The following is a 22,310-nucleotide window of genomic DNA, read 5'->3' as shown; positions in this document are numbered from 1 at the left end:
ATGAAAATAAGGTGTTCACATCACATCACCCATCTGCTTGATTTTGGCGATGCTCTCTTTTGCGTAATAGATAACGTCAACGTCATTGTCGTTCAGAAGCCCGTCAAGGTTAGGCAATATGTCGTCAGCTACCAACTTAGGAAGCTCAGGATACTGCGATTGCTGCAAAACTTCGACAACGGTTGCAAAAGATTTGGCAACGTTAAAGCGGATGTTAGGAACAGTATCGCTGGTGAGAAAATTAATGAATGGCAAGATTTTGTTGACGACGATGGCAGAATCAATGACAGGGACGAGTTTTGTGAAGGCAAAAAGGCAAGTGATACGAATGATGAAGTTGGAGAAGTCAACTTGATCGACGGCAATTCCTTCCTCCTCTGTGATTCTCTCATCTTTGATGTTGAGTAATCTGGTGACAATGTGCTCCTCAGCCCATACAGAACCAAAAATTTCAGTCAACTCTTTCAAATTGTTAACAGCAGCGTCTCTCACGACAAACACTGGGTCCCACAACCAAGACATGCACAAAGTTAATAGTTCATTGTTAAAGAACGATTCTCCAAGCTGGCTAGCCAACTTTGGAATGTACTCTATGATGGCCAACCGAACTCTCCACTTGTTATCTTGTGCCAATTCAGTAATAGCTGGCAACAAACTGGTGGACAATAAGTCCATACCGATGGTCTCGTTAACAACAGACAAATTTGAAATAATGTTTAAGCGAACATCTGGAAACTCATCCTTCAACATTTCAAGGAAAATCGGCAACAACTTATCGATGGTCGACTGGCGTGGCAAGATTGGAGATAATCCTGTGACGGTAGAAGCTAAAGCAGCTCTGACATTTTCGTGTGGGTCTTGACTCAAATCGTTTACCACAGGAATGATCTTGGACTCTACAATTTTCAAGTCCTTTATCAATTTACAGAATTGGGGCAATTGCTTGGCAACTGCCTTTCTGACCTCTCCCTCATTGTCTTTCATCAAAGCGATGAATGGATCTACAAGTTTGTAAACATCGGCGTCAACAGAGGAAAAGTTCACGGCAATATCGCCAAAACGGTCAGCAGCAGCGTATCTAACTCTCCAACTTTCGTCCTTAATCAATTTCAACGCACTGACGAAGCAGTCCGAGTTATGAGTGTTGTCATTGACAAGATGAAAGTAGCTCAAAATTGAAACCAAAACATCGATGCTCAACAACTTGACGCTGTCTTGGCTGTCATTGATTAAGTAGTGGAACATTTTCGAGATAATTTCTAAGTCGGTATCATCCATCTTGCGGGGAGAGTCGGCATTCTCACGAGTGTAATCACTGATTTTATCAATCAAAGTAGGCAAGTTCTTTGCTGCGCTTCTACGCACCATAGGCGAGTCATCCACAATCATGTTGTAATAAAGCATCAACAAGTCACGACGAGTGGGCGCGTCAACGCGCACAATGACGGACTTAAACAAGCCACACAGGGAAACCTTTTTCGAGAACCAATCGCCTTGACTCAAGGATCTGATCAACTCCAAGAAAATGGAGTTAAGTTCCTCGTCCGTCAACTCCAAACTGATTGCGTGCAAGGAGTCGACAGCATGGTCACGTACTATAGGCTCTTCCATGGCAGCCAATACAGCCAAAATACGGATCAAGGGCTCACAGTTGGCATGTCCGCCAATGAGAGGTACGAACAGACCCAACTTCTCGGCCAATACAGCGAATACCTCCTCTTCGTCGTCTTGAGCGACGTCATTCAAGAATGGAAGTAATTCATGCAAAGTTCTTTCTGGACCTAAAGCTATAGCAATGGCGTCAAGTTTTTGCATGGCTTGAACACGGTTGCTAACATAGTCGTGCTTTAGCTCGTCCATGAGTAAGGCCAACGGATAGAAGTCGTCATTCATAGTTGGAGATGAACCTTACAGAGCAATTTTTCTAGATTGAGAGAGTAGTAGTCTTACGGATGAGACAATGAAATTGGGGGCCTAATCGGGTAGGTTTCAGAGTGTTTGATTATCGTTTATGGTTGGGGGGCATAGTCGAAGGTTCGTCAGTTAGTGAGAGCGGTGGGCGGCGCACGACCAGTGGAGAAAATGGTAGATTGTCTAAATCTAGAGAAGTCTGGGAAACCTTTTTTTCTTCGACAAAAATGAGATATTTTTGAAACTCTTAGACTCCTTTTAGCGGAGACATGTAAGCTCGGTTGATTTTGTTTTCAGATAACAGAGATAGGCAGTTTGTATGAAGTTTTGGTGCCAACAGCGCCCGAAATCACGGAATGCAATTCTATGAAGTCCCTCTTGGCTCATATTTCTCTTTTCCTTGATGTTCGATTGACATCTCGTACGAGTTTATATGTGGTGCACCCGGTAGTTCTGCCCTCTATCAAACGATTAAGGTATTGTAGAACGAGGGACGGTCGTAATACTATTTTCGAATATGAGTTTTTTCAAGTAGAAGAACTGAACTCCAAATCAACTCGATATAGATTACTTAGAATAGGTCCAGCTCAAACACAACACCGAAGCTCGTTCCATTGGTGCTACAGTAGAGGAGATACAGCTGCTCTATCAATGAACAAATTCGGATTCAAATTAGAATTGATGGCTCATTTTCTCTTGATAGCTCTCGACGCCATTTGTACCATGAGGTTTATCAATGACCAGGATCTACCTAGACAAGTTGAACTTTTCAGAACATGAAAAAAATAAGCCCATATTTAGGATTGTTGATTTGAATTTGCCTTTTTTCTCTCTTTGCAAGCTAATGATTAAAAGCGTCGCTGAGATATACACGTGAGTGGGTAAATACAATGCTCCTACAACAGGACTAATTACAGTACTTCAGTATTTGAGACCAGCTTCACACAATGTCAACCAAACCGGACGTCTTGGACGTGCTCAATTCGCAGATATTGGATGATGACAGAGCCAAATATTTACAAACGCAGAGTCAATTGAACGCGACTTGGACATTTGAAATCGTGCCCAACTACTTCAAGCAGTCTTTAGCCGAAACAGATGAAACCAAATTCAACTACTTTGACGAGCATTTTGGTATCATTGATTCATGGGAGAGGGCCTTCGCAGACTTGCGGAGCTTGAACGAAAAGAGCGACGACAATACTGTTTACAAGATCTTCCTCCTTGGTCGTCATGGTCAAGGCTACCACAATATGGCCAACCTCAAATACGGAGAGAAGGCCTGGAACGAGCATTGGCTGCATTTGACCGGTGATGGCGAAATTGTTTGGGCACCTGATCCCGAGCTCACGGAATTGGGCCAGGCTCAAGCAAAGGACAATAATTACCAGCTCAAAGTGGAGCTCAATAGAAACCTTAGAATTCCAACAAAGTGGTACTCGTCACCATTCCGTCGTTCAGTTGACACTTTGATTGGAAGCTGGCAAGACATCGTAGACTTAAAGGAGGTCAAGCCTTTGATTAAAGAAGATTTTAGAGAGACAATCGGTGTTCATCTTTGCGACAAGAGGTCTACCCGTTCGGTTATTTCTGAGAAATACGGCCCATTGGGCTTTGTCATCGAAGATGGGTTTGAAGAAAAGGATGTCTATTATAAAGATGACTACCGTGAGAAGGTGTGGGAGCAGGCATTGCGCCAAAACAGAGGCTTCCAGGATATTTTCAATTCTACAGACAAAAAAGGTGATGCTTTTATCAGCATCACCTCCCATTCTGGCTCTATTAGAACCCAATTGATGGTATTGAACCATAGGCCATTCGCTATTGGCACTGGAGGCATGATCCCCGTTTTTGTTAAAGCTACCAAGCGCCAATTATGAGGAACTTCCTACTTCTTATATAAGCCTTTGAATTAAACAGCTTCGCTTGTGATCGCTCCCCTGTAGGCCCAATTTGTATGAAATGCAACTACCCAATCATAGATGTTCAATTCAGTTATTCATGAGGACTTAGTGAAATTTCGAATCCGGCCACCTAATGGGGATTCGCATTCAATTTGGAACGCATTGATGCGCGAAAATTACACAAAATCAGGGCAATTCCAGTCTAACATTCCAAAACGTAATCAATAAGTCATATACGGCATTGAAACTCCAATCAACAAGAAAGGTTCTGTGGTCTAGTTGGTTATGGCATCTGCTTTACACGCAGATAGTCCCCGGTTCGATCCCGGGCAGAATCATTTTTTTCTTTTTTCGGACCCCGCGTCCGGCTTAACGCCTTTACGACCTAGACCAGCAGCCTGCACGCGGACATCATTGTACATCTCTGCAGGGCTAGCTGCAAAAGACGCAGCTTTCCCGCCTATAGTGCAATTCTAACTTGTACAACTCTTTTTTGCAGCCTTACCGAGTCCGGGAGCATATGCGTATAAGAACTTGATAAATCCTTATCCATTCCAAACCACACTATCTAGGACCAAAGCATCGTGTTCCTGCAAAAAAATTCTTTCATTTATAGGTCAAGGGTATATAAGCTCTGGGAATAATTTTTCAAGAGCCTTTGGAAACCTTTTAACACTCGTTTTCCGAAACAAAAAAAAAAGTTTGAAGATTTCGGCAGCTTTAAAAATCAAAAATATCAACACGAAGACTTATTAGATTAAGCATTCGTGAAAATTCTCCCTAAAAATCAGAAGTTCGTCTATCAGAACCCAATCAATATTCAAGAAACTATCCAAGTCGCAATGTTCCAAAACAGCAAAAGAAAGTGTGACGCCCTGGAGGCTGAGACTAAAAGAACACGCGCTCTATTAGACAGTGAGGAGGCAGAGCAGTGGCCAGTGTATGTTCACCCAGAGGGTGGTACCGTGAAGTTTTCGCCTTGGGGGTCCATTCGGGAATGGGTCGACCCAGTCACTGGCGAGACTGGTTGTAAGTTTGAGGACACCACATTTGTGAACAGTACATTCGATGCCAACGTCCCTACCTTTAGCCAAAACTACGAGCTCCCAACAACTCCAATGTCTCTTGGAAGTTCCACACCATCGCGTACTTCTCCATGTCCAGGAGACTTGCACTATAGTCCTACTAGTGAAGTTGAGCAGTATGTCATCGAGGGTTATAGCCATCCTACTAAAAAAGAGGCTACTCGTGACCAATACGTTCAGGAGCAAGAGCACTACTTTGGAATGGAGGAGTACGAGGAGTACTCAGACAACAGCGAAGCCATGATGGCTTGATCTTGTTCGCGGGAAATTAAAGGGTTTGATATTGTATAACGTGTGTATTGTAAATTTATTTCTGTTGTAAGTTCTGGAGTGTAAAGATACATCTGTACATCATTTAAAGTGTTGTTCATTATCCATAAGCTCTAAACTATTTAATTTCGTTAAACTATTCAATTTCGTTAAACCGTTATCTTTGCCATCCCTGTTTCATTTCGATTCTGCTTCTTCTCTTTGCATGTGTAGAGGCCCAACTGATAAACGTAGAATTCCTTACATTTCGACGAGACTTCTGGAAGTCTCTTGCGATGGGTATTGACAGATTTGATGAATGTGTTAGCCAGCATAAACATTTCATTATCTTTGACATCAGGATCCTGCTTGGTGACCAGCACCAAGTCGCAATTGGATATGGCCACTTTGCACCCATGCCATTTTTCATATGAGTTTAAAGCTGGTAGACAATTCCCGATGTATCGCTTTTCGAAATACAAGTAGTAGTCTTCTAAACATCGGAGTTTGTGACCCAAAATTGTGACCGACGTCTCCCCTTGAGGTCTCTCCTTACTGCTACCACTGGCTTGCGAGAACACACTGCTAACAATAGAACTGTCGCTGATGCTCCCACTGCTAAAGCTGCCTCTATTGGGTAGCATTGCGTTCGCTTTGAGGCAGTCGTAATCTACAATCTCAGATTGCTCGGATTCTACGAGAGGAGAAGATGTCAAGGATTTAAGAATCAGAAGTTTCCTCGAATCGAGATGCTGAGCTAAATCTCTCCCAATCACCAAGCTGCGGTACCAATTCACCATGCCATGAAACGACCAGATGTGGAGTAGGATTTGCATGTACTCTACTCTTAGACGTAAAACATTCCGCTCTGGTAGTAAAAAAGGGTGCTTTTTGTTTTGTAGTTTCTGTTTTTTGACCAGCCCGATATATGGAGCCTTGCCAATGGAAAGATTGAGCAAAGTGAAGGTGTGTAAGTGCAGCCCACGATAAGTTGCGGCGAACTTCGAATACTCCATGGCAGAAGTAGTCGGTTCGAAAAGGAACTTATTTTCACAGAAATCCGCCAGCAATCCAGATTTCAACACCGAAAGGACTTTTGCCTTCAGTGCTTTGGTTCGTATTTTCCGAAGCAATCCAATGTCAATTTGTTCATGGTCACTATCAGTGTCAGAGCCACCAGAATCCCACTCATCGCTTACATCCGCGCCATCGACTCGATTCTGGTATTTGTATAGTGCACGAATGGTAGCCAGAGTGAGAAGTTCTGCTTTAAGCTTGTAAATCCGGATTTGGTTGGAGTGGAGCTCCACAAGCACTGGCTGCAAATGGGTAGAGTTGAGGGTCCAGGGAGTAGTCTTCTCGACTTTGAAGAACGCCAAGCCGTACAATTCAAGCGACGGAGAATACGGAGGCCGCTCATCATACGTTGGCGGGAGCATTGAGTCTTAAGAAATAAATGTGGTATTTGTTGATGTCAAGCATTGCCGTTGCCAAGTGGGGGTCACCCTCACTAGTCCAGCGTGCATAAACTACCTTATACTGACAGTGGGACCCTGAGACGCATGAAAGAGAAGTTTGAGAGAGGGGGCTACGCGACTAGGAAATTTTTGCGGTGATTGGTGAAAATAGCCAGTTTTGAGAAAGTGAATTTGGTTTTAGAACAAATTTAGATATTTTAGTATGAATGTGGGATTATGCGAGATTGTTTGTTGCTGGCAGCTCAAACTACCCTGAGCTGGAGCCGGATAAGTATGACCGGATAAAGTGTGACAGGTAACGAATGGGCCGAGAATACTCTGTTTTTCTATGGTTCGGAATTGAGAACTGAAACCTCCAAAATGACGCATATCGATTCATAACTCCAAATTGAATTTCTATTTTTCTTGTCTTGTTTCAGAAATGAACTCATTGCTGTAGGTCAAATGCTCGAGTAGCAATTGCGCTATGATGCAGATCATTTCGTCTTTTGTTTACTCTCTAAAAAGTTTGAAATGTTAGCGATCATGTCTGCCTTTTTGGTGGCAGATTTAATACTGTCGTACCGTTTGATAAACTCCCGTAGTTGAGCAACTGTAACATTTCCCCATGTATCATTCTTCCACAAAGTAATAACGTCTGCCTCATTGAGCGGCCTTGCCTTCTGTTTTTTCCCATTTTGGATATCAGAATCCTCTGCAGCTCGTTTGGAACCCTCTGCGGCCCCAATTGCATCTAGCATCGAATTGATGGAGAGAACCAGCTCTCCCAAGGCTCGGTCTTCTGTAAATAATGTTTTTAGTTGTAGAAGCTCCTTTGATGACCAATCGTTCCCTTCAACTGTTTGATCCTCGTCCTTAATATCCATTTGGAGTGCTTCTTGCTTAATTGTCTTGTAAAAGTATTGCAACACTGGGTTACTATGACTCTCAGGATTATACTCACTTGTACCTACCAATCCTATAACTTTTTTGAAAGCCTCGACGAGCTGTAAGGGTGCGCACCTCGCCGGATCCTCGAAGAAGTATTTGCTTTGCTCAGTCAACACGTACTCAGGCAAGCTTCGGATTTCTCCAAGCCAAGGGAGACTTACAAGAAGAAACCCGTCTGGTAGTTCCACTGCATTCCCGCTATTCGACCCGTCGGTGTTCGTTGGATACAAAGCATAAAGAGTAGGAGTTGAATTGAGTTTTGCGCAGCCAAACACCATCGCAAACCGCTTCAATTTTACACAGCTCTGGTAGAGGGAGGTAAACGTGGTTCTTGAGTTTGCAAAGCCCCCTTCTCTGTTGCCACTCCCTAGGCCATCATCTAGGTCTGCCGTGACAAACAAAGCAGGCTTCAAATTGAAAAATGGCTGAAACGAGTTTAATTGCCTGAAGCACAAAAGCTTCAAGTAGGGAACCTTGGAAAACGAAACCTCTTCAAGCTGCCCAGGTTCGGATGAGACCTCCAATTGGGAAAGATCTTTGGCGTTCTGATAAAATTGAGGTACATGATCGAATGAATAGCTTTTCATGTCTTGCAAAACATTTTCTGGTAGCAACAAGACTCTCTCATTTGATTCATTTTCCTTCAATTCATCAACTTTGTTTGTATACTTAAGAGCCAAGCCTTTGACGGCATCAATTTTCTTCTGCTTTCCGTCATTGTCTCTTTCAATCTCCACCTCGGCTTGAGTATCGCTTCTAATAGAAGAACTGTCTATCTGAACAACTTTCAAGGCTTCGCCCTCTGTGTAGACATTTTTGGATGCTTTTATCTTTTCATGGTCGAACAATGTGTACCCTTTAATTGAACAGCCTAGCGCACCACCAATACCCGGACCATCACTTAAGATAAGATCGCAAGATATTTGAATTCTACGCACTTCTTTTAACCGAGCAATGGATGTCTTAATTTTGTTGATGGCGTCGAAGGAATCAGAGCCTGAATTCTGTTCCTCAGCATGTCTAGTTTCTCGAAGCACCCTGTTAAGAAAGTTAGTGTTCAAGAAGATATTCTCAAACAAAGAGGTTTCAAATTCTTTGCGCTTTGTCTGCGCCTCATCCAAATATGAATCTAAGAAGATAGGCTCAATAAATATGTTGTTATCTTCGAAGTCACTGATTATGGTACGCAAACTATCCTTTGCTTCTGGGTTCAAATAAGGTTTGTCGTTGTTGGTGAACCATATGAGTTTCGTTCGATTGTATTGTGGCTTTTGTTGAAATTCACGAAGAATCATTCTCAAAACGGTCTGAAGATTATCCAAGGGTTCTGCGCGAGGCCTGTATCTCTTCGTGAGCGGCTTAAATCCGTCAGCCTCGTCTCTGACTATGTTTGACAAAGTCTTCATGTTGGAACTGTTCAAGTCATTCAAAGAGAAGATTTTGGTGAGGCCAGATTTCTTTGGAAACTTTGACCCTGTCTCTTCGGAATTGTAAAAATAAATACCTACTCCGTTCTTATAGAAAGAGACAATCATGTCTGACATGAGTTCATCGATGCACAATAGTATTTCTTGGAGTTGGGAGTGGTCATCGAGGGTAGCCAATGGCTTGAAAAGAGAGTCCGTTAGCTCAATCAAGAACACAATTCCTTCCTTGACCTCATACTGCTTGTAGTTTTGGTCCAAGTTTGGGAATGACATATTGAGACTGCTGGAACTAAGATGAAATGTATTCTGAAAAGGACAAAATCGCGCAATACTGCGTTATTTCTTCGGTGCTATTTGCAATCCAAAGAATAAACCGTGGATTGGGGGTCTAGTTTATTGCAGGTTGAGTCAGTAATCTCAAATGTGGCTTGCAAACCTGGGGATGGAAGAACATCAGAAGCTATTCAAGATTAAAATACTCATAAATTATAATTTTTTGGCTTTAGAATAGTACTTCAAAAAATTCTAAGTTCAGATCAACACAACCGCGTTCAGTATGCCTTAGATTACTATTTCAGTTCAGAACTGGAATAAAGGTAGTTGTGGCCCTGCTATCTGCTTCCACAATGGCTATAAGACGTATCAAACAATTAGACAATTCGTCAATAGAAAAGATTTCATACATTGGATGATAGAATTTTTCGTGTCATTAGATTTATAATTGCTCGTACTCTCCGCACATTACCCACCAAGTTTACCAGGTCTATTCTACTCTAAGAGGGATAACATTTGACGACAAATCCCCAATTTAATTCAATCTATCCATTCGCAGCATTTTCATTCCAAAAGATTCTATTCACAGAGTATTCAATGGCCATTCAATACCTACTAATTCTCAATCGCCAAGGCAAAACAAGACTAGCCAAATGGTTTACCGGTTCATACAATGAGGAGGAGAGACAAGGGCTCATAGAGGACGTTCATCGGCTTGTTTCGACTCGAGATCTGAAAGATCAAAGTAATTTTGTGGAGTTCCATGAAGGAAAATTGGTGTATCGCAGATACGCTGGGTTGTACTTTGTGATGCTGATAGATTTTGTGGATAATGAGTTGTCAGTGTTGGAATCGATGCATTTTTTGGTTGAAATTCTCGATTCTTATTTCGATAACGTTTGTGAGCTCGACTTGGTGTTCAACTTTCACAAGCTATACATGATTGTCGATGAGATCTTCCTAGGCGGCGAACCACATCAAATGCTGAAAAAGCAAGTTTTACGGAGACTCGAGTATATTGATAGTATATCTCTGTAGACATTCTGCCTATCGTGGCATCAAAGTATATACATTATTTGTAATGAAGACATGCAAAGACCTTCAATAGCGCCCAAAAGGACTAGTCCAGCAGAGCCATGGTCAGTCAGATTTCATACTATCGTAGTCGTTGAAATACTTCATTTCACAATTATTCTACTGCATTTGTTCATTATGCGTTGTAGTCAAGGTTACGGTTTCTCCATTGGAGACAAGGAATTAGTGAACAACCCTATGCAAGTGTCTTGAGAGAATCATCCGTTACCCCCTCGAGACCTCTTGCTTCTATTATAGACCATAATTTCAGGGTGGTCTCGTCGATACTCAAGCCATTGACATCTACAATCTCGATAGTGGGATCGGTATCTACCCGCAAGACTTTAAGGAAACACTCCTTCACTTTCAACTGAAATTGCTCCTTTTCGTATCGTTCCTCACCCCAGCCCTTGCGTGTACCCAACTCTTCCATACTGACAGTCAAGAAAAAGGTCAAGTCTGGCTTTGGCAAGCCGACATCCGGGCCATAAAGCCATTCCACATCTCTGGATTTGTCTTTTGCAAGAGAGTATGCGATACCTGAGTACACATAGCGATCCATTATCACATGTGTTCCTTCAGAAAGAAGTTTATTCAATTGAGCTGCCTTTTCCCATCTATTGGCACTGAATAGTAGGTGAACACTTTCATCCGATAACTCGAATGTGGGGTCTGTAAGAAATTTGTTGATGATTTCTCCAATTGGAGTAGATCTATCTGGGAACTTGAATAGCTGGCCGTTGAGACGGTTGGCTAAAATCTCCGCCTGCGTCGACTTTCCAGAGCGATCAAGCCCCTCAATCAAAATCAATCTTCCGCGCATTGCTGGGCTGTGCGTTTCGTGAGGTGTTGGTCAAAATAGAGGTGTTGAATCATAGACGTGTCTACAAAGTGCGGTGGATTAGATCAGAGGAATTTAGATTTCGAAAATGATAATCTCGTCAGCATCAATCTACTCTCATTTGACTGAGACAAACGTGTTTTCTTTATCAAAAAGAGAATCTTTGATTGATGTAGTGATTATGATAAGGCTTCTCCAATCAGTTGACGAGCTACTCTTGGCAAAATCGAAGGCAACTGTAATAAATAGAGCTAACAATACAAAGTGTTTACGGCTGAATTACGTGATGTGCTGGGGATCATGACCGAAAAAGTCAAAGGTTGCCTCGTAGTCCGGAGATACACCCGTGCTATTTAATCTACGATCCACAAACAACTCTCAACCAATACCCACTAGGAGCATCGGCGAGGCTGCCAACGCCATCAAGCTACGACCATTGAGGTTGTAGCGACGGCGAAGGAATGGACCATAGAGAAAAAAAGAAGTAGGTGAAAAATATCTGAGAAACGCGCATCCCAGCGGCTGCGACCAGATCTCAGGATCAAGACACAAAAAGATACTAGTTTGTGCGCCAAAAATATTAGACAAGTTTCGGAAAGTATTGCGCTTTGATTATGTGTTTGAATTCCTCTCTTTTCAATGCTTTTGCTTACATGTGGACTGAAAGGCTTTAATTGTTGGTATGATCCGGGCCCTAATCACACTTCAGTGATCTAATTATACCGATAAGATTCCAGCCCCAAATCTGCAAATAAGCCAATTTTATTTCAAAGTCTTGAATCGTCAAAAATTTCCTGCTTTTTTTGACTGCTTTCTGGAGTGAAATTACATTCCAGTATGGAACGCAATGCGTTCAAAGCTGCAGTTAAGTCCCGCCAAGGCGGAATCAGAAGAAGGCACGCAAAATAAACTCTTGCAAATGAAAACACTAGTAGTAAGTACTAGTATCGTAGAAAATTACAGTAAATACAATAAAAAATATTAATTCAGCTCAATAAAAAATATCGCTAGAGACATGTTTGTCTAGCAATTTGCTGTCATGTCACTTCCATACATGTCCCGGTACGGAAGTTTTGGTGTCAATCACTTGCAGCCAGGATGGGCCCAGGCGGCAAGCTCTGGTCTAGAAATTCAGCAGGAAGAGAGCAGATATAAAAGAGAATCTTCTTTAACAATCTTCAAAAATCAAATAATCAAAAAAAAAATACTTAGCACAGAAAGCCAAAGTGATTTGATACTCAGATTTGATTTCTCAGATGTTCTCCTCATCTCTATCTACCTTCGCGAAACACGGTAAGTAACGGCGCCGGCCTGAAAACCTTCTCCTCTGAACCACGCACAGTTCCTATACAGATCCTTTACTCCATAGTGAAACTTCTCCATACATTGGCGCCTAGTTCACTTTACACATAATCGGGTCCCTTTTTACTGCCCATCTGCGTCAAAAGGCTGCGATTTGTTAATTCGATCTTGAGCTGATCTCATTTCCAATACTTTCTCTCTCACTAGAGTCATGTCTGCAAGCTTGCTTACTGGTATGTGAAACTAAGAGTATTTAAATACTCATTATTCTTCCGAAATCCTGCTATTTCCTTCCAATTACCATTTGTATTCGTTGTTCATCAACTCTTGTTATCATTTCACAATCTTTGAACATTACTAACCTATAGTGGGTAACAGTCCCTACTTGCCATTCTATGCTTGGAGACTAAATGCCTCGCAGCCATGCAACGTCACAATGGTGACCAAGGCCCTAGATCCGCGAATGCCTATTCTGTGGGAATCGTCGCATCTTGGTAAAAGCTCGTTTGTGCCTAGAGCAATCGTTCCCGCCTTGTCCAAAGTCCCTAGTGGTGAAAAATTCGACTTTATAATCGTAAGTGTTCCTAACTTGCAAAGCTTTCAGAATTACTGCTCCGATCTCGAGTCTCACGTGCATAGCCAGTCCATCATTGTCATAGAATGTACTGGTTACGTTCATCTAGAGCCTTTTGTGCTGATGAGTCTGGCAAAGTTCAAGACTCTACCTGTTTGCTCCATTATGAATGAGGCTGATATTAAACAGCATCCTGGAAGCAATACTTTTTCTCACAAGGTCTCTGGAAATGACCACAGAATATACTTTGGCTCATCAACGGAAGAATCTAAGGCCACCGTGCCACTCCGTGATTCTGAGCCGTTCTTGTGCTTCTACAAAGCCTTGCAGACAATGCAAGAAAAGCTGGAGGGTAGCGTTGGTTTGCTAAAGTCCATTAATGCTCGAGAATTCATGACATACCAGTGGAAACTCGCTTTGCCGCGAATCGTACTTAATCCATTGTCTGTGATTTTTGAAGAGCCATATCCCGCTAACTTGGAGAAGCAAATTTTAGTCAAACCATTGATATCCGGATTGGTGCACGAACTTTTCAAGATAATAAAGAAGATGGAGTGTAAACTTGTGAAAGGTTTCGAAAATGAAGCAAACATCTTGAAGAATTGGCTGACACTTTACCCTATAGGCAAATCCAATGTCTCACCAGCCCACGCAGACTCCAACATAACGTTCTACAACTACTATCATCAGTTAGATATTGACGTCGATTTGCTTCTATTACAACCTATTCTTTTAGGTGATGATCATGGCGTCAAAACGCCGTACTTGGAAAACTTGTATTCCATGCTATGTCAACTAGTAAAAGTTAACAATTCCAAGCTGTCCATTTTCTTTATCAGAAAATTCGGATCTTCAACTCAAGACACGAAAGACCTCGACAAACTCACAAAAGACTTGTCGAATATGAAATTCGAAAAAGAAAAAATTGACAAAGAGTTTACATCGGTTAAAAACTCTTTGAGACAAGCAGAGCTAGAATTAGGGGATACAAGAACGAAGCAAGAGCAATATGCGTTAATATTCAAAGAACAACAAGCCAAGAACGAAGCTACAATGAAGGAATTTGAGTATTTTGAGCTGGAAAAAGAACGGATGCTTGCTGACTTAGATAATCAGATCAGTGATAAAATGAACAGACTTAGATCTTTGTCGGACCAGGTATCGAAAGCCAAAAAAGCTTCGTCCGATTCAGAGAGAAGCTCCTCTGTGGAACCTGTTGTTGCCGCACCAGCGAAGCAAACAGTACAAATAATTCCAGCCCTGTCTTTGGAAACGCCAGATCTTTCTGAATATGCTGATGTTGCAGTTTTTGGGGCGCGGATGAACGGTGAAGGACTCACCCCTAGAATTCCTTCCAGAGGCTCGAATGACGTCCATAATCAACCCATTGGTGCTCAAAATGACTACGCTGGGGCTGATGAATATCAAAATGCAAATACTTCCCACGGCTCTACTGGAACTTTGCAAATGGGGGGTCTTGACCAGGAACACATGATCAATGATAACATGGGTTCAGATCCAAATAGGAAGTTTCGTCAAACATATTCCACACCCAACAACTATGGTAATGATTCTTCGTATGACCAAAGAGGTGATGTGAGTAATCATTACGGAGGCCCAAATCACAGAAATGGTTATCATCACGGCGCACCTCCTCACAACCAGCGCGCCGCTTCATACAATTACCAATACCAACAAAACATGGGTCCCCAGCAAGGAATGGCTCCTCAGCATGGTATGGCTCCTCAACATGGTATGGCTCCTCAGCAAGGAATGGGTCCTCAACAAGGGATGGGTCCTCAACAAGGGATGGGTCCTCAACAAGGAATGGGTCCTGGAATGGGTCAACATCAAGGACAATTTAGGAATGGAGCTCCACCAATGCAGCAAATGCAGGGAAGCGGAGGCTTTTATCCCGGAAATGCCCAAAACCAAAGTTACCAACAAAAGAAGCAAAGCAGACGCTCAACCTTCGCCGATCAAGCATTGAACATAGATTACGGTGGAAGAGGCGGTATGCCAATGCCTTCGAGTGGTGCAAAGCAACGCCCAGGATTGGGCACCACGCAGAGTCAAACTTTGGCTCTGAGAAAATCTTCGAGCAATATTTTGCCTGCTGGAGCTCCTGTTGCCCTTGACAACCAGAACGGCCAACGATACAATAGTGGCTTCAATGGCCCCAATGGATTCAAATAGTGACGCTGAGTATTGAGATCAAACCCTTTGTAATTGAATTATTGGATATTGTCAGATGCATTTAAGTTCATTGGTTTCAGAGACAATTTGCCCACACTTATGAAATGAATTCGAAAAACATTTTGAAACTTTTGTGAAGTATATACAATTATTAATCGTCTTCAAACAAATTTATGTTTATTCAGATCCAAGTGTAGCTTTTCCTGTCAACCCGATTCCAACAGACTCTCCTGCGTACAATCGCGCTACCAATGGGACAAGCGAACACCAATCTGAACGTACCGAATACAGATCCAAAGGTGCCAATCGACCAGAATGGGACGTTCCTTTTATGAAGATGAAGAGCTCATAATCACCAAGCCCGGATTCAACACGGAAATCAATGCCGACCTAAAAGAGCAGGAGTCTTCCCATGGTAACATCTCATTTGTTGAAGGAATGGGTGTTCGTTCCACACCATACTTGGAGAAATACACTGAAAAGTTGAGATTGGCTCTTCATGAAAACCTTTCGATTTTGTCGGCCGAGCTCGGTACACAAAAAACTGCCATCCTTAACGAATACGCGAATCTCCAGAACAAGGTTGACGAAGTCATAAAGGAGCCAGTTGTGCCACAGCTCGTGAACGTAGTGGGCCCTCTTTTACTCACAACTATTCTCGTATCTAGAAGATCGCTCCCTGTAAGATTCGTAGCCACTACTCTTGTGGGAGGTTTATCTGTCAGATACTACATGCCAAAGACATATGAAGCCGCCAAGACGAAGCTCATAGCTTTCGAGAAGGAAAACCTTCCAGAGGTCCAAAAGCAGCGCCTTGATATTATGAAGCACTTGGATGTGTACAAACATGATGCAGAGAAGTTTGCTGACCGTAGACAGAAGGACTTGCAAAGACAAGTGCACCACGCAAGGAAGTGGGTGGAGAAAGTAATGAGGGACTGAGGAGCCCGTTTGCCGGACCTCACATTTTCGTTTCGAGCATCAAACTTTGAATGAAAGAATATATTCTTTAGTAACGTATATTAGATATTATGATGATTGCCTGTACGATCAAGTGCCATTGGGGCGCCATGCTAGCTGCTCCTCAATGCAAGAGGATGTCGTACGTTGTGTAGACTAATGCGGTTGCTCCGATGCAAATTAGAACATAATCTAAGACTCCCAACCAGAATTTTGCTTTGTTGTCGCGATATGAGCCCGTGTAGGCGCAACAGCTCTTCAAGTGAAGCATTGGTGGGTACATATAGACCAAGGGAATACATGCGAAGCATCCAACAAATGAAACAAATTTGTCCAAATTTTTGCCACCATAAAGTGCAATGACACTGGTTGCTAACACAAAGAGGGTTCTGGATAGGTTCTTCTGCCATTTGACAATTGCGGAGGCTTTACCAGACTGCGTTTTCTTGAATAGCTTCAGCTCAATGAGTCTTACGGCTGGAAATATTTGAATAGGAGTTGAGAGCAAAATTGCAAATGCATAGAGAATTTGGATCATGATCACAAAGGGAGAAGTTTGCGGAAGATTGAGCAAAATGACAGTTTTAATGTGAGCACCGAAGGTCATGTATCCGAGACTGCCGATGAATACAAATATCGAAGAAATCGTTATGATAACGAAGAACAAAACTTTTGGGAAATCGTCAGGGTATATCATGGATTCTTGGATTGGGATGATTAAACCAATTCCCTCGAACGCGAAAATGGCCACACCAATGAATAAGGAAAATTCGGACTTATTGAAAAAGTAATGAATGCCCTCTCCGGGCACTAGATTGTTGCTCACAAATTCCTTGATAGTGTAACAAACAATTGTCACTAAACCCATCATGATGAAGCCGTTCGCTAAAACTGCCAGCAACGAGAGCTTTGTAATATCCCGGATCAAAGTGAGGGGCACCACAATCAATGTTTCTGCGGCGATGAACCAGAAGACGTCTAAGTCAGCCAATTGGTACCTTGTCACATTGGCAACGAACGCCCGCAAATTTTCGGCAGTGAAGACAATATAAGCAGCCACAAAGCCCACTTGAGAAATAATAATCGAGACTATGATGAGTCTTTGCATATGATTGCCATAGCAGATTCTGCCAATCTCACCAAAACTCGACACCTTAACCGCGATCTTAGAATACACCAAAATCAAGTAACACCAATACGAGAGGAAACCGAACCCGAAAAGTGTCAAAGCAGAAAAGAGGAGACCACCATTCGAGAATGCTTTAGGGAGAAAGAGCACACCAGTGCCAACAAATGCCTTCACAAGTAAGAACAATGCCTTCGAGTTGGTTGCTGTTCCGTTGGAATTGATTCTGCCTCCAGATGATCCTAAGAGAGGACTTTCCTCGTCAGCTTTCAGATTACTGAGTGTATAGTGACAGGCAACGTAGTCATCGTCCTCTAAATCTTCACCGGCAAAATGACCATAAATACTGAGAAATTCAACAAAATTGCGCGTAATTAGATTTGGCTTGACCTTTCTGGAGTGCTCTAAAACAAATTGCCTCCTAAAGCCGCCCGGAACATTGAGAGAACTGGCGCTCAGGCCTCTTCTGTGAGAAACCTGGTCTATCAGAGAGAAGCTCCGAGACCTTTTTACTTGCTTTTTATCCGAACGGAATTTATATATGTCTCTGGTGATATCTGCTCCTTCGACAGCCAAACTAGCCTCCTCATCGGTCTTCAAGTACTTCTTGGCACTCTCGAGAACTCTCTGATCCACAGCAGACAAATCTGTTTGGATTGCGCTCTCTGGCCCCACAGATGTGGACCGAGGTGAGAGATTAGACGCTGGGGAATTTCTCGAGGGCTGTTCTGACGCTCCACCTATGAAATCATCCTCGTGCTTCAAAAATGCAGAGTTGGCCAGGTACAGCCCGGCGATTGAGTGGTGGGGCGACATTCCCAAGGGAGACGAGTTGAAGGCGGGCCGAGTGAGTTTTGCAATCGACTCTCTTCGTGCCGATATGTTTCGAGGCAGACTCATGGTATCTTATGTTCTGCGGGGTGACGTGATGCTGATTGCTGTGTAGATATGGAGTGGGCTTGCAATGGGCCTCTTTAATAAATATTCGAGATTCTTGACGGGATCAGAATAGATGCAGATTTGGTGATTGCGATTAAAAGTCGTGTAGTATATGAGTGGCTGATATCAGAGCCTCGCAGGTAACTGTGCCTGCCCTGCATCTCTATATAGATAAGGTTCATCTAGGAACATGGGTTTTTTTTAGAATTGAGATCGCTTTGAGGAGAGACTCTATTTGATGATAAAGTTTTTGACTTGAATTATTTGTTTCGAAAATTGATAGTTAATGATTTTCTATTGATGGAGATCTAAATGGTGGTGCTGACATCTAATCTGTGAAGTGGTATTAGCCGCGACCACTGTCAGATCTTTGACGCTCCGTGTTAGCCAAATAGAGACGAGAGAAACGAAATGCAAAAACTGCTTTGTCAAATTTGCTTTTGTTTTATTTCTCGTGTCTATTAATAATATGGGATATATCATGTCACCTGTGGAGAGTGGGACCGGCAAACTGCGGACAGTGTTTTCTTGATATGCAATGTAGTAGAATCTGGATAATAGAAGCCAAATGAGATTTATTTGATACAACAGGATCCATTGGCGAAATGCAATCAGGTGATTCAGTTCTCTTTAGGCTCGCGGTATAAGATGATCTCGCTCTGCTTGAAGTACCGTCTGGCATCCTCATCAATCAATACAAGCGACAAATACGTTCTGACTGAAAATTTTTTGTTCACATCTTTGTAGGTGGGAGTCAAATTGTAGCCGCCTAAAAACAAACGGATTGGGATGCTCTCGCCTTTCACTGGCGCGCCATCCATTATCTCAAATTGCACCAATGTATCGCTCTCAACAGCTTGGTTAGGGGCAGTGCCCACAGACTCTCTTCGAATCAAAGAGATCTCCATATGCTTTATTTTCAAGCGAACCAAGAAAAAATGGATTCTTCCAACAATTACTTCTTTGAGCAGGAATCTGGATTTCAGATATTCGAACTCGATGTGTAGACATTGTTCGATTCCAACATCCATCTTGACACTCAGTTTCAGAGTATTTGCAATTGCATCCGGGCTCACCTGCGGTGACGAAAACTGTTGCACCCACAACTCTTTTTCTCTGGTAATGTCCAGCTTGTTTTTCCTCGAGACAACAACCCTGATGAAGTATCGCAATTTGACGTTCTTACCCCGGTAACTCTCATGTTGCTTCTCAACATTCTTAAACTCAAAAGGATACGATTCTGAATTGGAAAGCACAGCTGGAGAGGCAAGCTCGGTAGCTAACGAGAGAAACTCAGAAGAACTGATCACATCCAAGGGCGATTCGATCGATCCTAGCAATTGTACTTTAATACCAACATGTTCTACAGCTTTGCCCTCTTTCAGACGAACAGTGACCTCGCCTTTGACAGTCTCGCCGTCCTCGTATATTGGTAGCGATTCTGTACGGCCGTGCGTTGTTTTAATGTTAATGTGCTTACGTATGTTCTCGCTATCTAGTCTGATCTCGATATCTAGAGGGGCTTTGAAAAAGAACGACATGACTCAATTGATAGAAATTGGATGGGGTAAGAGTTTGAGAGGCTGTATCTTGGCTTTGAATAGAAAGAGAAAAGGAAGTGTTGTGTTGTTGGCGAAAGTAGAATAAATGAGTATATGTATCAAAGTATGAAGGTGCGGAATGAGAATAGTATGGGGAGAGAAGTGTGTGAAGTTGAGTCTTGGCCACTACAATAGCCAAGTACCAAGTAAAAAATATAAATAAATAATTAGCTTATGAAAATTTTGGAAATATTCATTTTTTAATCATATCAGTTTCTTTTTGGACTAGTTTTTGATATTAGTGCACAGATTCAATTGTGGGGTGCGAATACGAGCTACAAAGAGATATTTCAAGCGAATCAGACGTTTATTCGTAATGGTTCATAAGTGGTAGGTTGCTTATTTAGAGATGTATTGGACCAAGTCAACAACTCTGGTGGAGTAACCGTACTCGTTGTCGTACCAGGAGATCAACTTGACGAACTTAGGGCTCAACAAGATACCGGCCTTAGAGTCGAAGATAGAAGACTCGGAAGAGGTCAAGAAGTCGGAAGAGACAACAGCGTCCTCAGTGTAACCCAAGACACCCTTCAACTTACCCTCAGAAGCCTTCTTGACAGCAGCGGCGATCTCCTCGTAAGAAGCCTCAGTCTTCAACTTGACGGTCAAGTCAACAACGGAGACATCGACGGTTGGGACTCTCAAAGCCATACCGGTCAACTTACCGTTCAATTCTGGGATAACCTTACCGACGGCCTTAGCAGCACCAGTGGAAGATGGGATGATGTTACCAGAAGCGGTTCTACCACCTCTCCAGTCCTTGTGGGATGGACCGTCAACGGTCTTTTGGGTGGCGGTGATAGAGTGGACGGTGGTCATCAAACCCTCCTCAATACCGAACTCGTCGTTAATGACCTTGGCCAATGGAGCCAAACAGTTGGTGGTACAAGAAGCGTTGGAAACAATGTTTTGGCCAGCGTACTTGTCCTCGTTGACACCCATGACGAACATTGGGGCGTCAGCAGATGGAGCGGTGATAAGAACCTTCTTGGCACCACCGTCAATGTGCTTTTGAGCACCCTCCAAGGTGGTGAAGACACCGGTGGACTCGACAACCAACTCAACACCAGCCTTACCCCATGGGATTTGGGTTGGGTCTCTCTCACCGAAAACGGTGATCTCTTGACCGTCGATGATCAACTTGTTGCCCTCAGACTTGACCTCACCGGCGTACTTACCGTGGGTAGAGTCGTACTTGAACATGTAAGCAGCGTACTCTGGAGCAATGAATGGGTCGTTGACGGCAACAACCTTGATGTCTGGTCTAGAAAGAGCGATTCTCAAAACGAGACGACCGATTCTGCCGAAACCGTTAATACCGATAGTGACCATTGTTAATTAAAGTTTGTTTGAAGTTTGTTGGGTTGTTAAACTGAGTAAGTTAAACTGGAGAAAAAAAAAACTGTAATTGAGGGAACTTGGACGCCTATTTATACATGGAGGCTGTCTTAGTGAGCAGGTGGGTCCATGTTAGAGTATGCAACTTTCCGAGTTGCGCGTATGCGGTTGCGGAGCCTTTGAGTGAAATTCGGACCTAATTATTACTAGCGCCAGTTCTATGCGCTTATGGGGCTACGCAGTATAAGGTGATTGCAGGACACTTCCGAAACCACGAGGCGATCATATGCACTCCATAATAAGTAGGGTTAGGACTCAAGAAAAGGGAGTCCGAACTGAATTAGGCAAAGACAGAAATCTTTAGGGCGTTTTCTCCTTTTTCTTATGTTCAGCTCTTCTCTTAATTATATTTTTGCCTGGCTTTTTTTTTATGGGGGCCGTACACGAAGCTCATTATGTCAGTGTGCTGTCCTCATAGTTCTGTTGGGTGACGTTTGGCGTGGAACAATAATCTCTAGATGAAGGACCAGTGGCCTGGTTGTCGCAACTTTTCATGTAACCTCCACGAATCGGCACACTAACTGCACACAAAATGGGATAGAAATCTCCATTGTGTAGGAATATCTTTCTGTTTCTTGTTAATTTTTGTAGAGGTGCCGGATCTTCGGACGGTCGGTACCTTAAACGTTTGAGCTGATACTTTTAAATTGGTGTTGTATCACCGATCCAACCATTTCAAGAATTGCAGGGTTAGCTACTGCTTGCAATGCTATTTGAGAAAAAAGCAATGTACAAAATGGGTGTCAATTCTTGTGGCAGAAAATGAAGTTGAATATATGGAATCGAGGATCAAACATTGAACGTAGTGCATTTAAATTATCTTTTTTGTATTAAAGTTGTCTCAGATCTGAAGAAACAGTCGGATGCGACTGTAAGGATTGAAGTTCGGAAACTTTAAGATCTACGTAAATGCTTTGGGTGTCTGTGTTAAATTGCTTGAGAACGCTACCCTCAATGAGCGCATACATCACATAGCTCAATTTATACACTTTAAATCTTGATCTCAACAGCGCAAGCAGAAATACATCATTTTGTTGATAAT

At 42.7% G+C, this 22,310-nt stretch overlaps 10 protein-coding genes and 1 non-coding gene across 11 annotated transcripts; 4 read left to right on the top strand and 7 right to left on the bottom strand.

Moving 5' to 3' along the window:
• Positions 1 to 15: 15 nt before the first annotated feature.
• Positions 16 to 1,893, bottom strand: PUMCH_002046 (uncharacterized protein; the record flags this gene model as incomplete). The annotated part of the gene is made up of 1 exon (XM_063021069.1): positions 16 to 1,893. The coding sequence occupies one exon, from the start codon at positions 1,891 to 1,893 to the stop codon at positions 16 to 18; it is 1,878 nt and encodes a 625-aa protein (XP_062877139.1).
• Positions 1,894 to 2,858: 965 nt separating this feature from the next.
• Positions 2,859 to 3,791, top strand: PUMCH_002045 (uncharacterized protein; the record flags this gene model as incomplete). Its single annotated transcript, XM_063021068.1, has 1 exon — positions 2,859 to 3,791. One exon carries the CDS (start codon positions 2,859 to 2,861, stop codon positions 3,789 to 3,791), a length of 933 nt encoding a protein of 310 aa, XP_062877138.1.
• Positions 3,792 to 4,079: 288 nt separating this feature from the next.
• On the top strand, positions 4,080 to 4,153 carry PUMCH_002044. Its single transcript has one exon. It is a non-coding gene; the product is annotated as a tRNA-Val (tRNA).
• A 1,166-nt stretch (positions 4,154 to 5,319) lies between these two features.
• Positions 5,320 to 6,588, bottom strand: PUMCH_002043 (uncharacterized protein; the record flags this gene model as incomplete). Its single annotated transcript, XM_063021067.1, has 1 exon — positions 5,320 to 6,588. The coding sequence occupies one exon, from the start codon at positions 6,586 to 6,588 to the stop codon at positions 5,320 to 5,322; it is 1,269 nt and encodes a 422-aa protein (XP_062877137.1).
• A 515-nt stretch (positions 6,589 to 7,103) lies between these two features.
• On the bottom strand, positions 7,104 to 9,257 carry PUMCH_002042 (uncharacterized protein; the record flags this gene model as incomplete). Its single annotated transcript, XM_063021066.1, has 1 exon — positions 7,104 to 9,257. The coding sequence occupies one exon, from the start codon at positions 9,255 to 9,257 to the stop codon at positions 7,104 to 7,106; it is 2,154 nt and encodes a 717-aa protein (XP_062877136.1).
• Positions 9,258 to 9,854: 597 nt separating this feature from the next.
• Positions 9,855 to 10,295, top strand: PUMCH_002041 (uncharacterized protein; the record flags this gene model as incomplete). The annotated part of the gene is made up of 1 exon (XM_063021065.1): positions 9,855 to 10,295. One exon carries the CDS (start codon positions 9,855 to 9,857, stop codon positions 10,293 to 10,295), a length of 441 nt encoding a protein of 146 aa, XP_062877135.1.
• A 232-nt stretch (positions 10,296 to 10,527) lies between these two features.
• PUMCH_002040 (uncharacterized protein) lies at positions 10,528 to 11,154 on the bottom strand (the record flags this gene model as incomplete). The annotated part of the gene is made up of 1 exon (XM_063021064.1): positions 10,528 to 11,154. The coding sequence occupies one exon, from the start codon at positions 11,152 to 11,154 to the stop codon at positions 10,528 to 10,530; it is 627 nt and encodes a 208-aa protein (XP_062877134.1).
• Positions 11,155 to 12,910: 1,756 nt separating this feature from the next.
• On the top strand, positions 12,911 to 15,244 carry PUMCH_002039 (uncharacterized protein; the record flags this gene model as incomplete). The annotated part of the gene is made up of 1 exon (XM_063021063.1): positions 12,911 to 15,244. One exon carries the CDS (start codon positions 12,911 to 12,913, stop codon positions 15,242 to 15,244), a length of 2,334 nt encoding a protein of 777 aa, XP_062877133.1.
• Positions 15,245 to 16,328: 1,084 nt separating this feature from the next.
• On the bottom strand, positions 16,329 to 18,230 carry PUMCH_002038 (uncharacterized protein; the record flags this gene model as incomplete). The annotated part of the gene is made up of 1 exon (XM_063021062.1): positions 16,329 to 18,230. One exon carries the CDS (start codon positions 18,228 to 18,230, stop codon positions 16,329 to 16,331), a length of 1,902 nt encoding a protein of 633 aa, XP_062877132.1.
• Positions 18,231 to 18,889: 659 nt separating this feature from the next.
• Positions 18,890 to 19,810, bottom strand: PUMCH_002037 (uncharacterized protein; the record flags this gene model as incomplete). The annotated part of the gene is made up of 1 exon (XM_063021061.1): positions 18,890 to 19,810. The coding sequence occupies one exon, from the start codon at positions 19,808 to 19,810 to the stop codon at positions 18,890 to 18,892; it is 921 nt and encodes a 306-aa protein (XP_062877131.1).
• A 399-nt stretch (positions 19,811 to 20,209) lies between these two features.
• On the bottom strand, positions 20,210 to 21,202 carry PUMCH_002036 (uncharacterized protein; the record flags this gene model as incomplete). Its single annotated transcript, XM_063021060.1, has 1 exon — positions 20,210 to 21,202. One exon carries the CDS (start codon positions 21,200 to 21,202, stop codon positions 20,210 to 20,212), a length of 993 nt encoding a protein of 330 aa, XP_062877130.1.
• Positions 21,203 to 22,310: the final 1,108 nt, after the last annotated feature.

Source organism: Australozyma saopauloensis, chromosome 2 (assembly GCF_035610405.1).
Source record: "Australozyma saopauloensis chromosome 2, complete sequence".
NCBI lineage: Eukaryota > Fungi > Ascomycota > Pichiomycetes > Serinales > Metschnikowiaceae > Australozyma > Australozyma saopauloensis.
This window is presented reverse-complemented; position numbering and strand designations above follow the sequence as displayed.